This window comes from Epinephelus lanceolatus, chromosome 7 (genome assembly GCF_041903045.1).
Source record: "Epinephelus lanceolatus isolate andai-2023 chromosome 7, ASM4190304v1, whole genome shotgun sequence".
NCBI lineage: Eukaryota > Metazoa > Chordata > Actinopteri > Perciformes > Serranidae > Epinephelus > Epinephelus lanceolatus.
The window spans coordinates 25,372,940-25,393,216 of NC_135740.1; the positions used below are offsets into that span (position 1 = coordinate 25,372,940).

The 20,277-nt window shown below is 40.4% G+C and overlaps 2 protein-coding genes and 1 long non-coding RNA gene across 3 annotated transcripts in view; 1 reads left to right on the forward strand and 2 right to left on the reverse strand.

The window, feature by feature from the left end:
- Nucleotides 1-41: 41 nt before the first annotated feature.
- med19a (mediator complex subunit 19a) lies at nt 42-5,099 on the forward strand. The gene is made up of 6 exons (XM_033632447.2): nt 42-396; nt 805-927; nt 3,006-3,139; nt 3,233-3,329; nt 3,416-3,510; nt 4,687-5,099. The coding sequence occupies exons 1-6, from the start codon at nt 177-179 to the stop codon at nt 4,750-4,752; spliced, it is 735 nt and encodes a 244-aa protein (XP_033488338.1). The 5' UTR covers nt 42-176; the 3' UTR covers nt 4,753-5,099.
- A 1,768-nt stretch (nt 5,100-6,867) lies between these two features.
- Nucleotides 6,868-8,290, reverse strand: LOC144463890 (uncharacterized). Its single transcript, XR_013491883.1, has 4 exons — nt 7,951-8,290; nt 7,525-7,672; nt 7,329-7,410; nt 6,868-7,028 (listed from the first exon to the last, which is right to left on the reverse strand). It is a non-coding gene; the product is annotated as an uncharacterized LOC144463890 (long non-coding RNA).
- Nucleotides 8,291-16,578: 8,288 nt separating this feature from the next.
- The window catches only part of slc43a1a (solute carrier family 43 member 1a), a 31,894-nt gene continuing 28,195 nt past the window's right edge, over nt 16,579-20,277 (reverse strand). The window contains exon 15 of the mRNA XM_033633641.2: nt 16,579-19,199. Within this exon, the coding sequence (XP_033489532.1) occupies nt 19,002-19,199 (198 nt within the window). The 3' untranslated portion in view covers nt 16,579-19,001. The remainder of the gene's footprint in view (nt 19,200-20,277) is intronic.

The window sequence follows — 20,277 nt, forward strand, 5'->3', positions numbered from 1 at the left end:
CGTGTCTATGCCTGGTGTTACGGTACGTGCGCTATGAAGATAATACCACAAAGAAGTGAAGAGTCGAGTAGTTGACAGTCGGGTGTATTCGTGGTAAACACCATCAGAAATTACAGGCCACACGCTTGGAGAAACCGGCTATTTCTTTCTATATAAATGTATTATTTGTTATAGATATGACAGAAATGTTTTCAACTCTGTTCGGGCAAAATGAAGCTCAGGGACCGCCCGGCTCTTCGTCTTTGGGCTTCGGACCAGGGAAACCTCCGCCGCCGCTGCCGCAAAATCAAGTCTCCATGGCGGGGCAGATGCCACCGCAGCTCGGGGATGAAGGGCCTGCTCTGCGGAAGCCCGGAGCCATGAATGAACCTTTCTATTTACTGCGGGAGTTGCCTGGTACTGTCGGACTCTTATAATTGTTGTATGCTTTTAATGTTACTTGTCTGTTAATTTAAAGAAAGAGTTGAGCTACTATCAAAGGTGTTGCTAAGCAGTTTGTAAACAATGCTAGCTAGCGTTAGCCACCAAGGTAAGTGTTACCGAAGATACTGAGTGGGCTAATTACCGGAATTTGCCCACTTTTTTCATAGGTATGACTCTCTTTTTTTAATATCTTGTGTTTGTGACACAAATACATCCACTTGAGTTTACGTTTTCATTTTGCTGCTGTATTTTAAAGTTAATCGTATGCTAGCTGTGGTTGTACTTAGTGATAATTGAGCTGAAATTGCAAGATGAACAAATAAGTGGCATTATAACCTGGCTTGTTTCATGAATTAGACTGATGTAGATCTTTGTGTTTAGTTGGAAACGAGTTAACGGGCAACACCAACCTCATCACGCACTACAACCTGGAGCACGCCTACAACAAATTCTGTGGAAAGAAGGTGAAGGAGAAGCTCAGCAACTTTCTGCCAGAGTTACCAGGTGAGTTATGGGCACAGGTGGGGCCAAGTCATTTACTGGCAAGTCACAAGTCCCAAACAAGCCATAATGTGCTTTTTACCAAAGTTAATGCCATTTTAATAACAGAGTAATAATATGTTAACAAAAAATCACGCAGCTTTTTTTAAAATATGTATTTGTTAAAGCATGTTTTTTAAAACAAGTGCGACAGAAATTGATCATTAAAAAAGTTGTGCTTTCTTTGCACTTTCATAGCATGTAGCACAGCTAACCAATACCACAACAAAATGATTCTTGTATAATTCTGTCAGATCTTGTTGCGTTAAACTCATGTACGTAGCTTTATCTTCCCAAATCGACTCAGGGGAAGGTAGCAATTATTTTCAGGTCAAAAGAGTCCAAGTGAAGTCACGAGTCACTGGCATTAAGGTTCAAGTGAAGTTGGAAGTCTTTTTTGATTTTGTCAAGTTGAGCCTAAAGTCATCAAATTTGTGATAGAGTCTGACTCGAGTCCAAGTCAAGTGACAGGAGTCCACAACTCCTGTTATGGGTAAGAACCATAGTCTATAAAAATAATGGACGTAGCTTCTGTGATGTCACCCATAGGTTTGTGGACTCCTGTTTTGAAGCCTCGAGTGTGGCACTTTAACTTGAGAGATTATGGTTTTTGGAAATAGAAGTGACCATATTTGGGTGAGAGGCTGCCGCTGTGAAGTCAGAGGGAGAGGTGGATCTGACTGAGAAGCAGACAGCCTGTCACTCAAAGCAGTCCACCCTTAATTGTGTGTAATTTTAAGCCTTAATAACATGTAAATGAGTGAGTTTTAAAAGGTTTACCTCTGTACAATTGTAATGAAGGGGGGACTGATATAGAAACCAAAACCATTTTTTGTACCAGGCTGTAAACATGTTATTTGTTAGGCATTTTATCGTGGGACTCTATGGGGATTAACTGGCTTCTGGATCCAGCCTCAAGTGGCCAGCCTGTGATGTTGGCACTTGGTGGGAACAAATGTGATCTGGCAGTCCAGTGTTAATTAAGAGGGCTGCACACCTCTCATTAGAAAAAAATGATTGTGTTGAATAGTGTTGTCACGATACCAAAATTTTTGTTTTGGTACCCATACCAATATGAATTTCGATACTTTTCGGTACTTTTCCTAAGGAAAAGTCCTTTTGGCTACAAACCTTTAGAACAATAAATAGTAGGGGTGTAACGGTACCAAAAAATCATGGTTCGGTAAGTACCTCGGTACGGACGTCACGGTTTGGTTGCTCAAATGTTTCACCAAGTTGGTGTTGTCTCGTGTTGTCTCCCTTTGCGAGGCAGACTTTCTCCTTTTTTTTTTCACATGTGCCAGCTGCGAATGTTGATACAGGTGTTGTCATACACACCACTTGTGCAATCTGTGCTCCAATAGGAACAAGAAAGGCGTTTGTGTGCATAAATGAGTAAAATAAATTAACTAAATTAATGAATTGAATCAATTTCAAAGTACCGGTATTTTCCAAATGCAGTATAGTACTGTTTGGAATACTCTAGTACCGCAGTACTATTTTAGTACCGGTATACCGTGCAACACTAGTGTTGAACATAGTGATTAGGTTCAGTATAGGACACTAGTTCCCAAGTTAGTTTATCCTTTATAGCTGCTCATGTTATTATGATAAATATCTCATAGTAAACTGAGTGTTCAATATCAGTTGATGATATGCATTTCATTAGTTCTTTGACCTTTTAAGACTGAAGTTGTGCCAAAAAATCCAACCCTGCTAATGTAGCCGTTATCCCAAGAGCAACACCTGCTGTACCTCCTGTAGATGTTGAAGTACATTTAGACTTAACATACAAATGTCAGATTGGTGGTTCTGATCTGCACACTCCATATAAATAGGATGTTATAGTGATGAAAATGATGCAGGCTCAAAGAAACCCTTAACATGCCCCTACTTTTGTTTTTGCAATCCACACGCCTCCTGATTGATTTTTTATTTAGCTGTGTGTTCAGTGCTCAACACCTTGCTGTTTTGTTGTTTATGTTTTGATCTAAGTCATTTTCCCCCTCACTCCAACTTGTCTTTCCTCTTCTGTGCTGCAGGTATGATCGACTGTCCGGGCACTCAGGATGGCAGCTCGTTGCGCTCTCTTATTGATAAGCCACCAGTGTGTGGGAACTCCTTCAGCCCATTAACAGGCGCTCTTCTCACAGGCTTCAGACTACACACAGGACCGGTACTAATTGAATATATAAATATATAAACAGTAATTAGTCTGTTGTTCAGTTCACTTACAGGCATGCCTCTTTTTGTGTTTGTTTTTTCCCAGCTACCAGAACAGTACAGACTGATGCACATACAGCCTCCAAAGAAGAAGAGCAAACACAAGCACAAACACCATCGACCACAGGACCCATTACCACAAGGTATGACACAAACTACACTGTACACTAATACAAAGGAATGTAGCATATTTTTCAGGCCACTAAGCTGCTTCTGTTTGATGTCACAGAAACTCCATCAGACACTGATCCCAAGAAGAAGAAGAAGAAGCGGGACGACGACCCTGACCGCAAGAAAAAGAAGAAAGACAAGAAAAAGAAGAAGGTAAGAAAATATACCAAGGACCTTGTAATTGTTTTAATTGATTTTGGACCACTAGAAAGTGAAAGAGCTTCAAAGCTGTGAGACAACAACTCCAACTTATTATTGCTTTATAAAGTAATGGCTTACCTCTTCACAAACAGTTTCTAACACATGCAGTGCCTTTATCAGATGTGTAACATTATCCCATCATGTTGTTTTGCCAAACTTCTGTACAATATACTGGGATCCATAAATGTGCACAATCTAGTCTCTTGAGAACACACGCGGCTTTTGAACCAAAGGTATTTTATTTGCAACAAGCTGCAAAATCACAGCGGGGGACAGGCAGGTCACATCTCCGATTCCCTCAATATATGAAACATGGAAATCCTCATCAGCTGCTTCCCTTATAGAAAGCTCATTTGTTCCTCTATAATGTAGTGGATGAGCAGGCTCACTGAGCTACTGCTTCATGTCGGTGTATACATCAACCAGCAACAACAAAACAGCTGTGCACTGCACTTGGCTCACACACAATTTCATCACTCGCATGCCCACCCAGTAAATCATAGTCTGTGTAAAACACAGGTTTGCCAATACACATGTTAAATATAGGGATGAAACGGTTTCTTGATAAACCGCATTTGATTCCTGACAATTTGTATTAACACTTAAAAAGTAATTATCATTAAAACCATTTTTGATTATCACACAAAACTCACAGTAAATGCTGTCCAGCCACAAGCAAAGTTAGCAGCAGTCTCCCAGATGCAGGGGCAATATGCAGTGTGGGTTTGTTTTGCTATTGCCTTGTTCATAGAGTGGGTGTGCAGCAGGTAAACCCAGTGATGCTTCTGGTCCCTTGTGTTTATCTACAGTGACACAGACACTCACACAAGCAGTTCAAAGACAGGCTATCTTTAATGTTAATGCACATTTGATGTGGTTTATATGTTTAAATAAGGTATTGACTATGTTATTATTTTAATGTTTATGCAGATAAAAGTGCTGCTAATTTGTGGTTTTAAGTATTAACTCAGTGAAATGATTTCAGTGTGTGTATCAGTACTCAAGACATTTTCAGCATATTAAAAAAAAATAGCAAATTGTGATATTTGGTCACCATAACAGAGATCTGAAATTTTCATACTGTCGAATATAAACCAGTGTGTAACTGATCTCTCTGTCCCCCTCCAGAACCGCCACAGTCCCGACCACCCAGGCCTCGCTGGATCACAACCCAACAGCAACAGCCTCAGATAGACAGGAGCCCACTGTGTGTGAATGTGTGTGTGACTGTATTTTGTAGGAGGATGTGTGCGTGTGTTTTACAGATTATTGTATTATTGGGAGTATGTTTAATGAGAGAGGGGATGAATCGAGTAATGCAAATGGTTGTATGACGTGTGTGAGCTTGAAAGGAGCAGCAACGCAGTGGATGTGTGGTGACGGAAAGAAATGTTACAGAACAGTGTAAAAAAGACAGAAAGCTGCTGATGGGCTGTATGGTGTTATGGATGAATGAGTAGGCACTGTATGTATGTCCCTCTTTGATTTTGTTGTGATATCTTTTGACCATAATGCCAAAATCAAATAAACTTTGGTTATTATCTTTGCTTGTGTCACTTTGTAAGACCTATTGAGGGAGTTACGATTTGTAGATAATATCATTGGCAGCTTGCATTTCTTTTCCTCTCACCTGTAGTGTTATTTTATGAATCTAGATTGCTTTGGTGTGAGTTGCAGTGTTGGAGATATCAGCTATAGAGATGTCTGCCTTCTCTCAAATATAATGGAACTGGATGACACTCAGCTTGTGGTGCTTATAATGCCAACAAAATATGTTTGCACCTCACTTAGCACCACTGAGCTAGCTAACGTTACAGCACAGCCAAGGATACTGTTCATGCTTACATTTCACACTGTCACGAGCACGAGCCTCTTGTCCATGGGTTGGTGCGTGCTTACTTTACCAGAAAACTGCAACATGTGGAGAAAACAATGACTGAAAAAAGACATTAAGTGAGAAAAGCGTAAAAGCAAATCTATTAAAATAAAAATTATTATTATTGTCGTTGTTATTATTATGATAATAATCATAATAATAATCCCAGATGTGGCTTGTATAACAGATATAAATGGTATTGACAAACTGTTTTTTGTTTGTAAATTTACATTTGTCGATATTTAAATTGGCCAAGGAATTAAGTAATAGTTATTGTCTTTATCATGTAGAAAGACACCAAATATACATGATTAACATTATCATAACTATTAGTAGTAGTAATATGTTAGCAGCAACCCTTTAAGCTTATGTTAACAATAGTTAAATGCACTTACTGAACTAGCTGTAGCATGAGAATTTTACTTAGTAAGTATACCAACTGTTGTGTGAGAGCTTGAATAGTTGACTAACCATATCTAAAAACATTAAAACAGCATCGAAACACAGTGCAATAATATCTGACAGGAGTTTCCTCCAGTTACAGTGTTTAAAGTGTCTAAAGCAGGAGCAGGAAATAAACAATGCATGCCAGTTTGATGTCATTTACGTGCTGGGCCCCTACAAACATTACTCACAAGTACTGCTTTATCTGTAAGCACAAACAAGTTAGGCTCCAATTTATAAGATTTACCTTGCTTTATAACGATTCATAGCACCAAATTCTGGGCCCTCTGCACCAGTAGCCTCTGTGGGCCCCCCACCCTTTCTGATCCACGTCTTTCTCACACACCTTTTGAAATGTTTTGTTCTTGTAAAGTCAGTTTAGCATCTTTCCCTTTCCTTTCTTTTCTTTTTGAAACTCTGATTTTCCTTTCTCAGGGAAAGACATGACTGTGTACGTTGTTGGTCCAGCAGAATCAGCAGTCACTCAGCCTTAGCCACCTTTAGGGATGAATCCTAGCTCAGGGGCGGACTAAAGCATCTTGAGCCTTTAAGGAGTGAGAGGGGCCTCAGAGCGCTTCCACTATTTTTCATACAAAGTTGAGTCTTCAACCAATGCATTCAGACAGTTTTAATTTAGTTATGGCACTAATTACTGAGAAATAAAAATCTGCAAACAAAACCAAACTTTTCAGGATTTTTGAGGGTTCCCCTCATATTGATGCCCTTGCTAATCAGTCCCCCCCTACAATGACGCCCTTGCATTGAGTGGGCTAATTCAGTCCCTCCCTGATTTCCAATTGCACATTAACATACATGCTGCACTTTTGGATACGTGGAGATGCTTTAATCTGTATGTGGACTGATTTCTAAAGACCTGTTGTTACAAAGTAATCCAGATGACTCAGTGTAGCTGCTTGTTTAGAGAGACTCCTGTTCATCACATGAACTCAACATCACTGAAGTTAAAATCAATCTCACAATACAGAGTGTCACTTTAGATGACTGAGTGTTTTATTGATTGCAACAGCTAACTGGTAAAGTTGAGAAATAGTGTGACAGAGTGTGTTCAGTGGATGGTTGTGATGCTGGCTTTGTGCAGTTTGGTTCACATCCCCTCTCAGGGGCCCCTGGACACAAGAGGAGTCCTGCCCTAAAACAACAAATACATTCATTAGTACTCATGTAATAAGAGAAAATAATACAGTGTCTGCTGTCAGCATTGATGTTACTCAAAATTCTGTTGGACTAATGGACTGTAAAGTGTCGGCCTGCAGACTGAATCATCTCTGTTTTAACATTATTAATCTGTCACAGGTTATTTTAGTGCAGAAAACATTCACAGGCTTCATCTATCACACGGATTATGATGAAATATATTTAAAGTTAGCTATTAAAAATATCATCAGCATATGTTGATGTATTGCTATTTTTGTAAAATTAAGATACTTACTTAGTGGACTGAAACACAGATGACCACTTCTCTCCAGCTGTCTTGTTGAGGTAACACTGGGTGCACTGCAGGAACGCTGAGTCTAAAATAAATAGTACCATAGAATGAGTAACATTACTCATCTTTGAATTTGAAATAAGTTATATTAAGATGAAATATTATATCTGTTAATGTTTTCATTTCAACTGTTACTCACCTCTGTCTGCTCTACAGCTTGTCCTGTGGGTCAAATGTAATCATTTCTTCTCTGTCGTCAAGGTAACCTTGGATGCTCTGCAAAAATACTGAGTCTGGGTCTTCCTCCTTTGCTGCTTCATGTGTGGATGTTGGAGCTGCACATAATCCTGCAGATTAAGAGTAGGTCAGATAATATATGATTTATTAAAAAAGAGTTTTTTAAAAAAATATTTCTGTGGGCATTTTAGCCTTTAATTGACAGGACAGACAAGTGTGAAAGGGGGAGAGAGAGGGGGAGTGACGTGCAGGAAATGGCCACAGGCTGGAGTCGAACCTGGGCCCCTGTGGCAAGAGCCTTGTACATGGGGCACCTGCTCTATAAGGATAAGGATAAACAGGTGCACGTGTGGCTAGTTTACACAATAACATACACTAAGCTACTCACCCTTTAGTCCACAGTGAACAGCAGCAGCTCAGATGGTGGAGTAAGAGAGGGAACAATAAATGAGTGAGCAAATTATTTTGAGTTACTAAATAAGTGAAATATGAGTAAACAGGCATTGTATACAGTATGCAGCTGGTTCACACAACATAATGCATTACTTTCTGTCTTGATATATTGAATTCTAGTCTAGGTCACTTTTTCTCTAAGTTAGAGGCTCATACTTTCTTCGTCCACGGTGAACAACAGCAGCTCAGGTGGGGGAGTGAGATAAGAGGAAAGTCAAAAATGGTTAGTAAGAAAAGAAACCTTAGCAAAATAAACATATCAAAGAAAAAATGGTTGATAAATAAGCTCACACTTACCTTTTTTGTCCATGGTGAACATCAGCAGTTCAGCTGGTAGAGTGAAAACAGACATAAAAGATTAAGGAAACAAGTACTCTTTAAATTATTGGGTATTATGAATATTTTATATAATTACTTTACCTTTTTTGCCATATGAAGGCATTTTTGGTTTCTGGAGGATTATGTTAAGGGAGCAAATTGTTAGGAATATAGGCTAAATGTAATTTTGGGGAGCTTCACTGGTCCAATGTTTCCATGAGGTTTGTTTATGTTGGATGTTCTGTTTTTTTTTTGTTTTTTTTTTTTGAGGTGACTGATCTGTAGGAGCAACTGTTGCTGTGAGAAGGAATGTAGTTTTTTTTTTTAAAGATATTTTTGCGGCATTTTTAGCCTTTAATGGATAGGACAGACAAGTGTGAAAGGGGGAGAGAGAGGGGGAGTGACATGCAGCAAAGGGCCACAGGCTGGAGTCGAACCCGGGCCGCTACGGCAACAACCTTGTATATGGGGCGCCTGCTCTACCACTACGCCACCGACACCACAAAGGAATGTACTTTTAATTTGAACACTAATCAAGCTAATGTTTCTTTGCCCTGCCAGACGCAAAGGCAAATTTGTCTTCCTCAGCCCCGCCAGACGCAAAGGCTTAATGCACGGAGTGTCAACAGCCCTGCCAGACGCGAGGTCTACCTGGGGCATAGCTGGCCTCGCCAGATGCAAAGGCCGGCCCTCAGGAGGAAAGAAAGAGTGGTTGATCCATCCACTGTGCAAAGTATGAGGAGATACTCTAAATAAGTCCCGGTGCAAGATGCTACGTGGGTGTTGACAGCCCTGCCAGACGCAAAGGCTGCCTGGGGCTTTGCTTGCCCAGCCAGACGCAAAGGCAAGCCCCCTGTGTTAAAAAGGGTCAATCCGGTGGTCCCAGTGCAAGACGCTATCTGGGATGGTAGCAGCCCTGCCAGACGCAAGGGCTACTTTGCCTTCCTCAGCCGCACCAGACGCAAAGGCTATGCACAGGATGTCGACAGCCCTGCCAGATGTGAGGGCTACCTGGGGTATCGCCGGCCTCGCCAGACGCAAAGGCCAGCCCTCAGGAGGAAAGAAAGGTCGATCGTTCCACTGTGCAAATAATGAGGAGATAAACTAATAAAAACCCAGTGTGAGACGCTACGTGGGTGTTGACAGCCCTGCCAGACGCAAAGGCTGCCTGGGGCTTTGCTTGCCCAGCCAGACGCAAAGGCAAGCCCCCTGTGTTAAAAAGGGTCAATCTGGTGGTCCCAGAGCAAGACGCTATCTGGGGTGTTAGCAGCCCTGCCAGACGCAAAGGCTGCCATAGGAATCAACTATTCCTGCTGTAATGTGGAGGTGATGAAGAGCAGATGTGTGATTGCTCTGATGTCTCAAGCAGAATATTCAGCCCATCCATCATTGAGTCAATCCGAGTCGCTCTCTTCAGCCCATCTCCACCTCTTCGCAGCAGCCTCCTCCCCATCGCTGTCCTCCCTGGTCCTCTTCATGGAGGAGGCACTGCCAGAAGATTCAAGGACCACAGCATCTTCAAAATCCTCAGAAGATTCTTCTTGGGAGATGGGCTCGAAGTCTTCAGGATCAAACGAAGGGATAGAACGGCTGTACTCAGAGTCCCACTCCGTGTCCCACAAGGGCACGTCCAAGTCCTCTTCCGGTTCCCCGTACATGTTCCTGATAGCATAACAATCAGCGTAAGGATGAGGATCAGGATCAGCATAAGGAGCAGCATAAGGATAAGGATCAGCATTAGGGCGAGGATCAGCATAAGGAGCAGCATAAGGAGCAGCATAAGGATAAGGATCAGCATTAGGGCGAGGATCAGCATAAGGGCGAGGATCAGCAAAAGGGCAAGGATCAGCGTGAGGGCAAGGAGCAGCATTAAGGGCAAGGATCAGCATGAGGGTGAGGATCAGCATGAGAGCAAGGCGCAGCATAAGGGCAAGGAGCAGCATGAGGGTGAGGATCAGCATGAGAGCAAGGAGCAGCATGAGGGTGAGGATCAGCATGAGGGCAAGGAGCAGCATAAGGGCAAGGATCAGCATGAGGGTGAGGATCAGCATGAAAGCAAGGATCAGCATGAAGGCAAGGATCAGCATGAGGGCAAGGATCAGCATGAGGGTGAGGATCAGCATGAGGGCAAGGAGCAGCATAAGGGCAAGGAGCAGTATAAGGGCGAGGAGCAGCAAAAGGGCAAGGATCAGTATGAGGGCAAGGAGCAGCATAAGGGTAAGGAGCAGGGTAAGCAGGGAAATCATAAGGAGCATTGCGATCAGCATAAGGCACAGGATAAGGAACAGCAATGGGGGCAAGGTGGTAAGCAGGAAAGGGAGCAGGTGGTGGAAGCTGCTGCTCATCCTCTACATTACCAGCCTGAAGCCCATCCACGTCATCCACCCCGACAACGCCAACCTCTTCCTCCTCCTCCTCTTCGTAGTCAGGCAGGACTGGGTCATCGGGGGGGGCTCTCAGCGGCAGGGGGTGCGGTGTGGAGTGGCCAAAAGGAGCCTCCTGAGGAAGAATAAAATTGAAACAGAATTAAACACAAGGCTTAAAGGCCTAATCAGTCATTTTTGACCTGATGCATTACATGTACTTTGTAGAAAAACCACCAACAGAGTGCCACTGCCACCTCTAAAACTCATATCAATATTGTGCAGTTCTGCTACTTTTATTTGGAACATTAGGACGAGATGAGGGTAATATGATAATACTTTTATGCTGGATAAATCTTGACTGGACACAGGCAGCTACCTACCTACCTAGCTGAGATTCAACAGTTCAACTGTTTCACTTTGTCTGTAGATATGTGACAGATTATCTATAGAGTATATGTGATAATTCATAAACATATCTAATATTCACAGAATAATTTAGTTGAACTTGAACTGTTCACTCAACCTATGCAGCACGGCTTAAGTGGGTAGTTCAAGTTCAGCTAAATTATTCTGAGAACATGTAGTGAATTGTTTCATAAACATATAATAAACATCTGCAGACAAAGCAAAACGTTTGAATTATTGATGAATCTCAACTAATAAACTGTTGAAATGTTACAAATACTCTATAAACTGTCTGTAGGTGGACAATCCAGGTGTATCCAAAGTGAAACCTACAATGCTATACATTAACACTGTTCACATTGCTGGTTTTACCCCTGAAACGTATCTTGTTTCGTATAACCACAATAAAAATCAGACTAGTATAATAGGCAGGACAATAGGTCATGTCGCGTCATATATACTCCTACTATAAAAAGCAGAGACACGTGACACTGTGGAAACTGTGTGTTTCTAAGTGGATTCGTTGCCTCCAAGATAAGCTGTGTAAAACACTCGGATGCAGCGAAAACCTTTGAGCGCACAGGCCTGTGCGCGCAATTACGCATGACAAAATGCGGGTTACTTCAAAAAATCATGAACAATAATGAACAGGGGTTCTCCAAAAAATTATAACACCAACATCTGTGCTTCTCGGCACACTCATTGTCTATTTACTTAACGCCACTCTCAGCTTATCAGTTTCTAATCATGCCGCATGGAGGAGACGGTGGCACTTTGGACGCAGGACGCGCACAGTTACTGCATGACAAACCAGTGTCATCTCTTCCCTTCATAAGAAAATACCACATGAACGAGCGAAGTATATTTCAGTGCTCTGACAACACTAACATGTCCGTTACAAGCTCTGAGCGATGACTGAACGGCTTTGTCCAATAACTGTCAAACACTTCAGTTCACTTCATCTCTCTCATTCAGGCTCAGAGCAACACTTTTTAAAGAAATCCAGAAAATTAGTTCATTAATGTGAATAATTTTGATTTAAAAGGACCTCACATCTCCAGATACATTTTAAGCAGCAACCTCAGCACACAGAGCAACGGGCCCTGGTTTGTTTACACCTGCGCGTGCTGACGTCCTGACGTTTGCTGTGAAACGTTCCATCGTCTCCATGGTGCACAAGAAAAGCATCATTGGGATCCTCATTGGCATCGTTCAAAAATGGCATAGTCGCCATCTTTTCCCCATAATCAACAACGAATTTACCAAATTCAATCCCCTCAAACAAAAATAACAGCGTCACTACACAGTTATTAACACCTTCCACACCCGCCCAAATTCACTATACTCTTATCATATAATAATAAATCATTTTACACCAAGCAAACCTCCAATATCACCAAAAACTCTTTTCCTAACAGATCGATCAACATTTCAACATTTTATTAATTGTCTATCTTTAGGCCTACATTTAACAATTCACCATAATTAAATACACATTTTGTGTTGAAATTCCCTTTTAAGGATTTAAGCAACATTAATAAATAGGCTAAATTTACCATGACATTAAAATATGTCTTACCGGCAAAGGAGGCGATCCAACGCCTGACTCTGGACAGCAGTGGCTCCACGACGGGGGGTCCGGACGCCATTTTCCAACAGGTAGGTAGCAGATGTAGTTTTCCTGGTAGATAGATAGATAAATACTTTAATTTGTGGTCGTGTAGAAAGATACTTTAATTTGTGGCTGTGGGGAAATCAGTTTGCAACAATTCACAAAGGCATTTTGAAACTCAGCAGGGCAGCCACAGAGCAGCGCCCAGGAAGGAGCAATGAGATTCTCACCTGTGAGGTTTTGAGTTTCTCAGATCAGGTATCCAACAGTTTGTTCAGTAGAAATTGCCTCCAATATTTCAGCTTTTCAGCAGAAGGTTTTGCAGGTAAACTTGTGTCAAGTCCGAGTGCAAATGTGACATTCAGAAAGGCCTTGCAGCTTTTATAGGGCCTCGGTAACTCCACCGTTCTGTTTCCATGACTTTTACTGACGCAGTGTATGGATGATTTAAATGTTTGGATTCAACTGTGTGCACAGTGTAGTGATGTCTGTCTGTGTTGCCTCTGCAGAAACTCCTGCAGCACCTGATGCGTCTGGCTGTATAATGATGAGCACGTGCAGCCAGACCGCTGCAGTGCACCTTGTTATTGTATAAAGTTGTGGTTCATATGTGCAAATCATTTTCAGTTTTTTTCCTGTATTTTCAAATAGCAAGATGTCAAAACCATTTACCTATTTAACACTGTGGGGGATTAACTAACCATTTTAGAAAAAAAAATAGATCAAGGGTTCTAAAAGTCTCAAAGGAAAAGTGCACTCAATATGACTTTTATGACATAATGTGACATTTTAATGAATTTCTTATTAAATACTATACCATGTTTTTTTCCCTGCATTTTTATGACATACTAACGCTTAACTAAACTACTCAACAGTGTCACAGCTTACATAACAATATGGGGGGCAATATATCTTAGAATTTCTGCCTAGATGTAAAAACAGTTGAATGAAGAAATAACTACAAAGCAAAATAACTCAGTAAAATCAAGGCAACATTCAACTGTAATCTGAAATGAGTACCAAATATAACTGATCCAACAGCCAGCTGTGGAGTTGCAATAATTGTATTGAACGATGATCTGATTGTTGAATGATAAGATCTTTGCTTGGTACAGTTGTCTAAAGCTCCCTACATTCATATCTGGACATGTCCATTCTCTCTATCTTAAATTCGAAGATGCAGTCCGTTTATGTTTAGGCCTATAGGACCACTTTTGGAAATTTACTTTATAGTTATAGTCATGAATAAAATAAGAACAATGAAATTACTCAGGTTTAATGTTGGAGGACAAAGTTGCCTTCAGCCAACACAAAGATTAAACAGACAGAAATGAAAAGGAACCAATATATTAACAAAATAAAGTTCCAGTCAGAGATCATTGGGAGATCTCAGAAAATATCGCATGAAGTCACCTAATTATCTTAAACTGACTTGATTACAGGCTCTGATCCAGTATTTTGAATTTTACATTGCAGACCAACTCTGGAATATGTTTCATTAATGCTTTTAATTCAAACAAATTATGTTGCTTTATGTCAGTAATTTAACAGTATGTTGATGCTGAAGCTTGTGTAACCTCTTTCCTCACTCAGTGTTACAGATCAAATGATCTTTAGACTCATAACCTTTAGAAAGTCACTTTTCTGATTTTGTCTTACTTTTAAGACACTCAGAGGGGGAAAAGGAAATTGGGTATTTTAACTTTTTACTTGTTTGTTTTTGAGTGTCTAGTTAGGAAGGTCACGGGTCATTGTCTATTCGTGCTACACCAGAGGGTCTTGGGAATAAAAGTCTTCAGTTGCACTGAGGAAGTTGTTGCCTCGTTCTGTCAAGATCCAACATCACACAGCAACTCTGCTCCCTTCTGACAGCATGTGATGAATTCCACAGTGTGCTGCTCTCACCACCTACGGAACATTAGGGTCTGAACACAAGATGAGCAGAAAATACAGCAGATTATGCTTTATACCTCACCATTGCATTTTATTTAGAAAAACAAGTGTGTGATTAAATATGACGCATGTAGAATGTTATCTAGAAAACCTCCACATGATGGGAGTGTTTTAACTTGACTTACTTTTTTATTAATAATAAACTTTTGCCAACAGATGGCACCAAAGTCTCATTTGCAGTGCTGCAAGTCTGATGGACTTTGATTTCTCTCCCAAATGGCCTAAAATCCATCTCCCCAACACCTGGAGACTAGGTGAAACTGTGACATTAACTCAGACTGCTGACTGTGTTTAAAGTAAGACGGTAATGTTGCAGACTGTCACCTGTGACCTAACTTCACACCTTCAATCTGTTGCTCATCATCAGAGGGATAAGTCCAGGAGCAGGAAGGGTGAGAAATTCTTCCTCTCACCTCCTGTTAAAGTGTGTGATTATTATGGTTTACCATCCCACTGAGACCTAAAAGATTTCTATTCAACATGAGAGCATTAGAACATGTAAGAAAGTATTTTTGTAAATTCAACATTGATATAAAAGTATGTTTGCTAAAATCGGTCTAATTTGTATGCAGTATGAAATTATAAATGTTATTAAGCATAGATAAACAAGTTTTAACCACAAAATTTCATGAGGTTTTGTACCTTGTCCACGTTTGTGTCAGGATCAGCTGTTGACTGAGTCAGCAGAGATGGCTGCCATCTTGTTTTCAGATGGATTAGTGTATTGTGGCCTTGCTACCACTAGGTGACGCATAAAACTGTCCACAAACGAGGACAACAGGTCTAAGTTAACATAAAGTTAGCTACATAAGCTAAACCTGAATGTGGCAGCTATGTCACAAATAGGCCTACGTTAACTATATACGTTTTTCCTTTTCCTCAGAGTGACGGTAAGACGTTAGCTCTAAGCTAAACAAATTAAACAAAATTGGTGTATGGTTGCGTCTCACCCGTTAGCTGTAAGTGCAGACAGACGAAGCCAGTGTTAAGCTAGAATGTCAAGCTGAACTTCTGAATAAAAGAATAAAATTTTATTGACGAACAGCTGGGTCGTTTTCACGCCTCAGATTTTCTGTGTGCACAATGTAATGTGACGCAGTTACACCCATTTTACAAACTGCATATCTACTTCCTGTCAAGCCTACAGATTCCTGCTGCACACAGATGCATCACCAGGTGCAGCACCAATTTACATACTGTTGCTCACTGGTTCCCTGTGTGTGTGTCCAGATCCCCACTAGGGGTCGCCAAAGATTCACAGGGGTTTGCAAGATCTTCTTGAGCTTGAGGAATGTGAGAAAACCTTTTTCTCAGCATTTCATGTTTAGTTTTTTGTTTTTTTGTTTTTATTGTTTATTTTTTAAGTTTATATTATAATATATATTAATTAAAACTATTAAGACCTGAACACAAGCTATATTCACAGCCTTCAAACAACCAAAGAGCTAATAGAAAAATGGCAAAGTGTCAGGTGGAAGAACACACTGAAATTTTCCGAAAAACAACCCAATTAAGTCGGTATGATTGCTTAAAATCTAAAAATACATAACACAGACAGAGAATTATATAAATTTACTAAAGATATAAGAAAAACTCATCTCTGATTTAATATTCACAGGAAATAATCTGTTCAAGATTTATCTAAATCTCCCATTTAACACAAATTTCCTGCAGTTACTTAAGTTCACTATTTAGGTTAATTGTAAAGTTTATCAGTTGTACTGTACTGGTATTGTTATGCATTGAATGTGATATGAAATATGTCACTTAGGGCTCCTCAGATTACTCAGTGATAGATAAGGTGCCCCTTAAGGAAGAAGGTTGTTAACCACTGTTGTAGCTGAGGCACTTTGTTGCTGTGAGAGAATGATTTGCAATGAAGGCAGAAAAAGGCCACATAAACAATACATCAAAATTAATTCATTTATTTGTTTATCAAATGCACAAGCTGGATATATTGATTGAAGGCAGGGAAGAAAGGCATACATTTAGCAAGACATGCCAACACTTCAAACCCACAGGTAACAAGAGAAGATTAACAAGAGACGCCACTGTAGATGACAGTCTAAAAATACAAAATATATATTTTTGTTGCAGAGACAGTCAGAGGTGTTGATTAAACTTCATACAAACGATTCAGGCGACAAAGCAAAAGCATAAAGGTGCCAAATGTCTGACAACCACTTATATCTCAGCAACTTCTAACTTCTAAGCCATTTGCAGAGGTACAAAAAGGTAGGATAGTTGTTGCTGGAATTGCTGGTACATTTGTTTAAAATGTTACTGTACAGGAGGAAAGTATTGATATATGCCACAGTGGAAAACCTCACCAACACTGACTGTAAAGCACTCAACAGTATTTACACTAAGCAACACAAAGTACAGCTCCAAAAATGACTGTCATGATAAATCAACACCTGTGACAATCAACAATAACCCAAACCAGTATTACTGTAGAGCTGATGCATTGTGTTGTAAGGTATTTGTTATTTTGCTCCTGAGGAAAGTGCTGCGTTACCGACTAGCTTACAGTCCCTACACATGGCTTTGGTTTACAGAGAAAGGCGCTTGGCAGAGGCATTAATCTTACATTCATAGCCTATCTATTGCAGTAAAGCCGAGATGGCAGCAAAGGCACAGAGCTGAAACAGAACACAGAATCTTCTTCACGGCGAGGAAGCAAACAAGATATTTTATGTACGAAGGCAAAATAGAAAGCAGGAAAGAAATGCATCAAATAAGAAAGAAAAGGAAATCTGCTAAAGCTGTCTTGACATTGAAATGGATCGAGTCAAAAGAATCAAAAATTATACAACTGATTCTATAAATCTACATGATACTGTCGCTGTGTGTAGAACAGACATGTACAGGAGAGACACACTGTGTTGTCACTTTGGAAGAACGTACATTTTTCTGTTTTGATCTGCAGCTGGCTGAAACAGTGTCTTTTAAAAGTGTGAAAATCACATCAAAAAAACACAGCCAGTGTTTCTCCAGCATTAGTTAATACACTGTACACACCCATATATAGTAAAGCAAGCAGAATATGTAATAAAATACGAGACACACCTCAGCTCTATTTACAAAAATAATTTGATGGAGGTTTGTTTGCTCCAAAATTGGTATATGACAAGAATAAAAAGCAAAAGCTGAATACACTGTAAATCATCCGAGCTTCATTTATAATTAGCACTCTACAAATAACTGATACTGAAACAAACGCTTCCCTTTTTAATGCTATCGCAGCTAGAGTATAAAAAGACACTTAAATACATAGTTTACACACACTAGGTCATTTCTGTGCATAAAGCAGTACAAACTGATTCTTAACAACACACACTGTGTGTCAGGATTTTTAAAAGTCAGTCGTTTTTCCTTGTGAATTTTCCGTTAAAAACAATTTTTCCTACACATAAAAAAATCCAGAAATGCAAGGGCTGACTAAAGATCATGAATGCACAAGGAGAAATTCTGCAGTGATTTAATGTGTCATTTTGGGTGTTTAACAATTCAAGATTAGTAGTTCCTAAAAAAAACAGACATAGCAGTCGGTTGCAGAGAGACAGTACATAAAAGGAAACAGTGGAGGTAGATATGGTGTCTCTACAACCAGCCTATCTGTGCGTGTGTGTGTGTCTTTATGAATAACTGGGCTCTGAAATACCTGGTATATCTGGTATTCAGATGTTCAAATGCTTTAGATTATCTTTGATTGTGTGCTTTCTTTTAAAGGTATATATTTATAGCTTTTGCCAGAGGGATTACAGTAGAAACAGCACAATATACTAAAAGTTTGCGTCATTTAGCAGACTTTTGGAACAATACTGAAGTAGAAAGTGCAACTTTCCTAATATCTTTAAGCTGTTCTTTGGTGTTAGCGAAAGATTGTGATGACTATCAGAAATCTTTGAAAACTATGTAACAGTGTTTCAAGTACCGTGATATCTGCAGTCTGACACACAGGCCTTACCAGGATGTGTGCGTGCACGTGTGAGTGAAATCTATGGCTTTAAATCACACTGATTTGGCTCTTTGACACTAAACCAAAATAAATAAACAGCAACAAATGATGATGACACATCTCTTCCCAAATCACAAGGAACTGAAAGTCTAACTCTGAGTCATAACAAAGCATGAGGGATCCTATTTGCTCTGTGGTAATGGTGGTTTGTGGTGAGCAAAATGTGCAACAGCAATGACCGAACACAAAACACTGGAAATATCAAAACAAATTATATATATGTGGATGTGTAAATTGCTGGTGCTCACTTTGAAGGCGCGTACAAAAATAATTCCTACAATTTCCCGAATCCACGTCTCCGTTGTGTAGCTCTAAGCTTCCACAGCAGCGACGCCGTTGCTGTGAGGTTTGTAGCCGTTGGACTCCGTGTCGGTGAGTGCCTGCATCTCCTGTCCGGCCGCCTGCTTGTCTCTGGCTTCCTTTTCCCTCACCAGCTGTCTGCGGTGGTAGAACAGGTAACCCGGCAACAGGAAGCCAGCCAACGAGAAGATGAGCAGGCCGAGGTTGATCTGTGGGATAGTTGGGTGACAGAGATGGAAAGTTACAGTCACAGTCGAACAGTTCCTGGTGGGCGCCAGAGTTTAGTTTGTCACTTGCTGCATGTGTGTGGAATTCAAGGTTCCTTCATGTTATCCATGTGTTATGTGCAGCAGCCTGTTCCCTTTCTCTATGTCAGCCTGGTCTCCCTCCTCCCTCTGCACTGCTGTGCACCTGAGTGCAATCTGCACTCAAGTGGAGAGAGGAGGAGGTGATAAGAGGGACAGGGAGTGTAGAGACAGGGAAGGCATGGCACATGGCTCACAAATAGCAGATCAGGCAGTGAGGGGTCTTTTTTTCTTCCTCTGTTGTTTTCTCTCCCCAAACAGGTTCTTTTCCCCCATGCTCATTTAGGTGCTAGGGTTTTGTTGTGTTAGTTTGGGCTGGAGATTGCCGGTAGTCACGTTATTTTGTTTTCTCTAGGTTTAATTCATGTTTTAGGTAGTTAAGGGGGAGACGCTGGGAGCGACGGCCCACTGGCTGGTTGGCCCAGCGTCTTCCCTCCTTTTGTTCCCTTTGGCCGGGGTCTCCAGTTCCTTTTTGTTTTCCTTTAGTTTGTTGATGCTTTTGTTTAATACTTGGGGTTACACAATAAAGCTGGAGAGTAAACTGTTAACTTTGGTGGGGCGTCCTCTCTTTTTATATGTTACAGCCTCCTGCCCCTATTGAGCCGGGTTTGTTCCTGTTTGTATGGAGGCTGTAACACCATTTTAAAAGTCCATACTTTTCTGGACTAAAACTTCCAGACTTCTCTGTATTTTTTAAATCATATTTGACAATTGAGTATACATAGATTTTTATTTATTTTTCTTAATTTATTTAAGAAAAGGGACAGTGTGCATTAATCAACATTTTAACAAAAAATCAATGAATTGAAAAAAATCAAATTATTTTATTTTCAAGGCCTATGTGCAGCTTTGTTCATTCACTGTATCCATGGAGGCGACAATAAATGCAGCTGTAAAGGTTTCCTTATGCAGAAAATACAGTCTGTTTACTTTTCTGATAACTGCAGAGCTGCATAACTCAAATATTTATTCAAGCTTAATA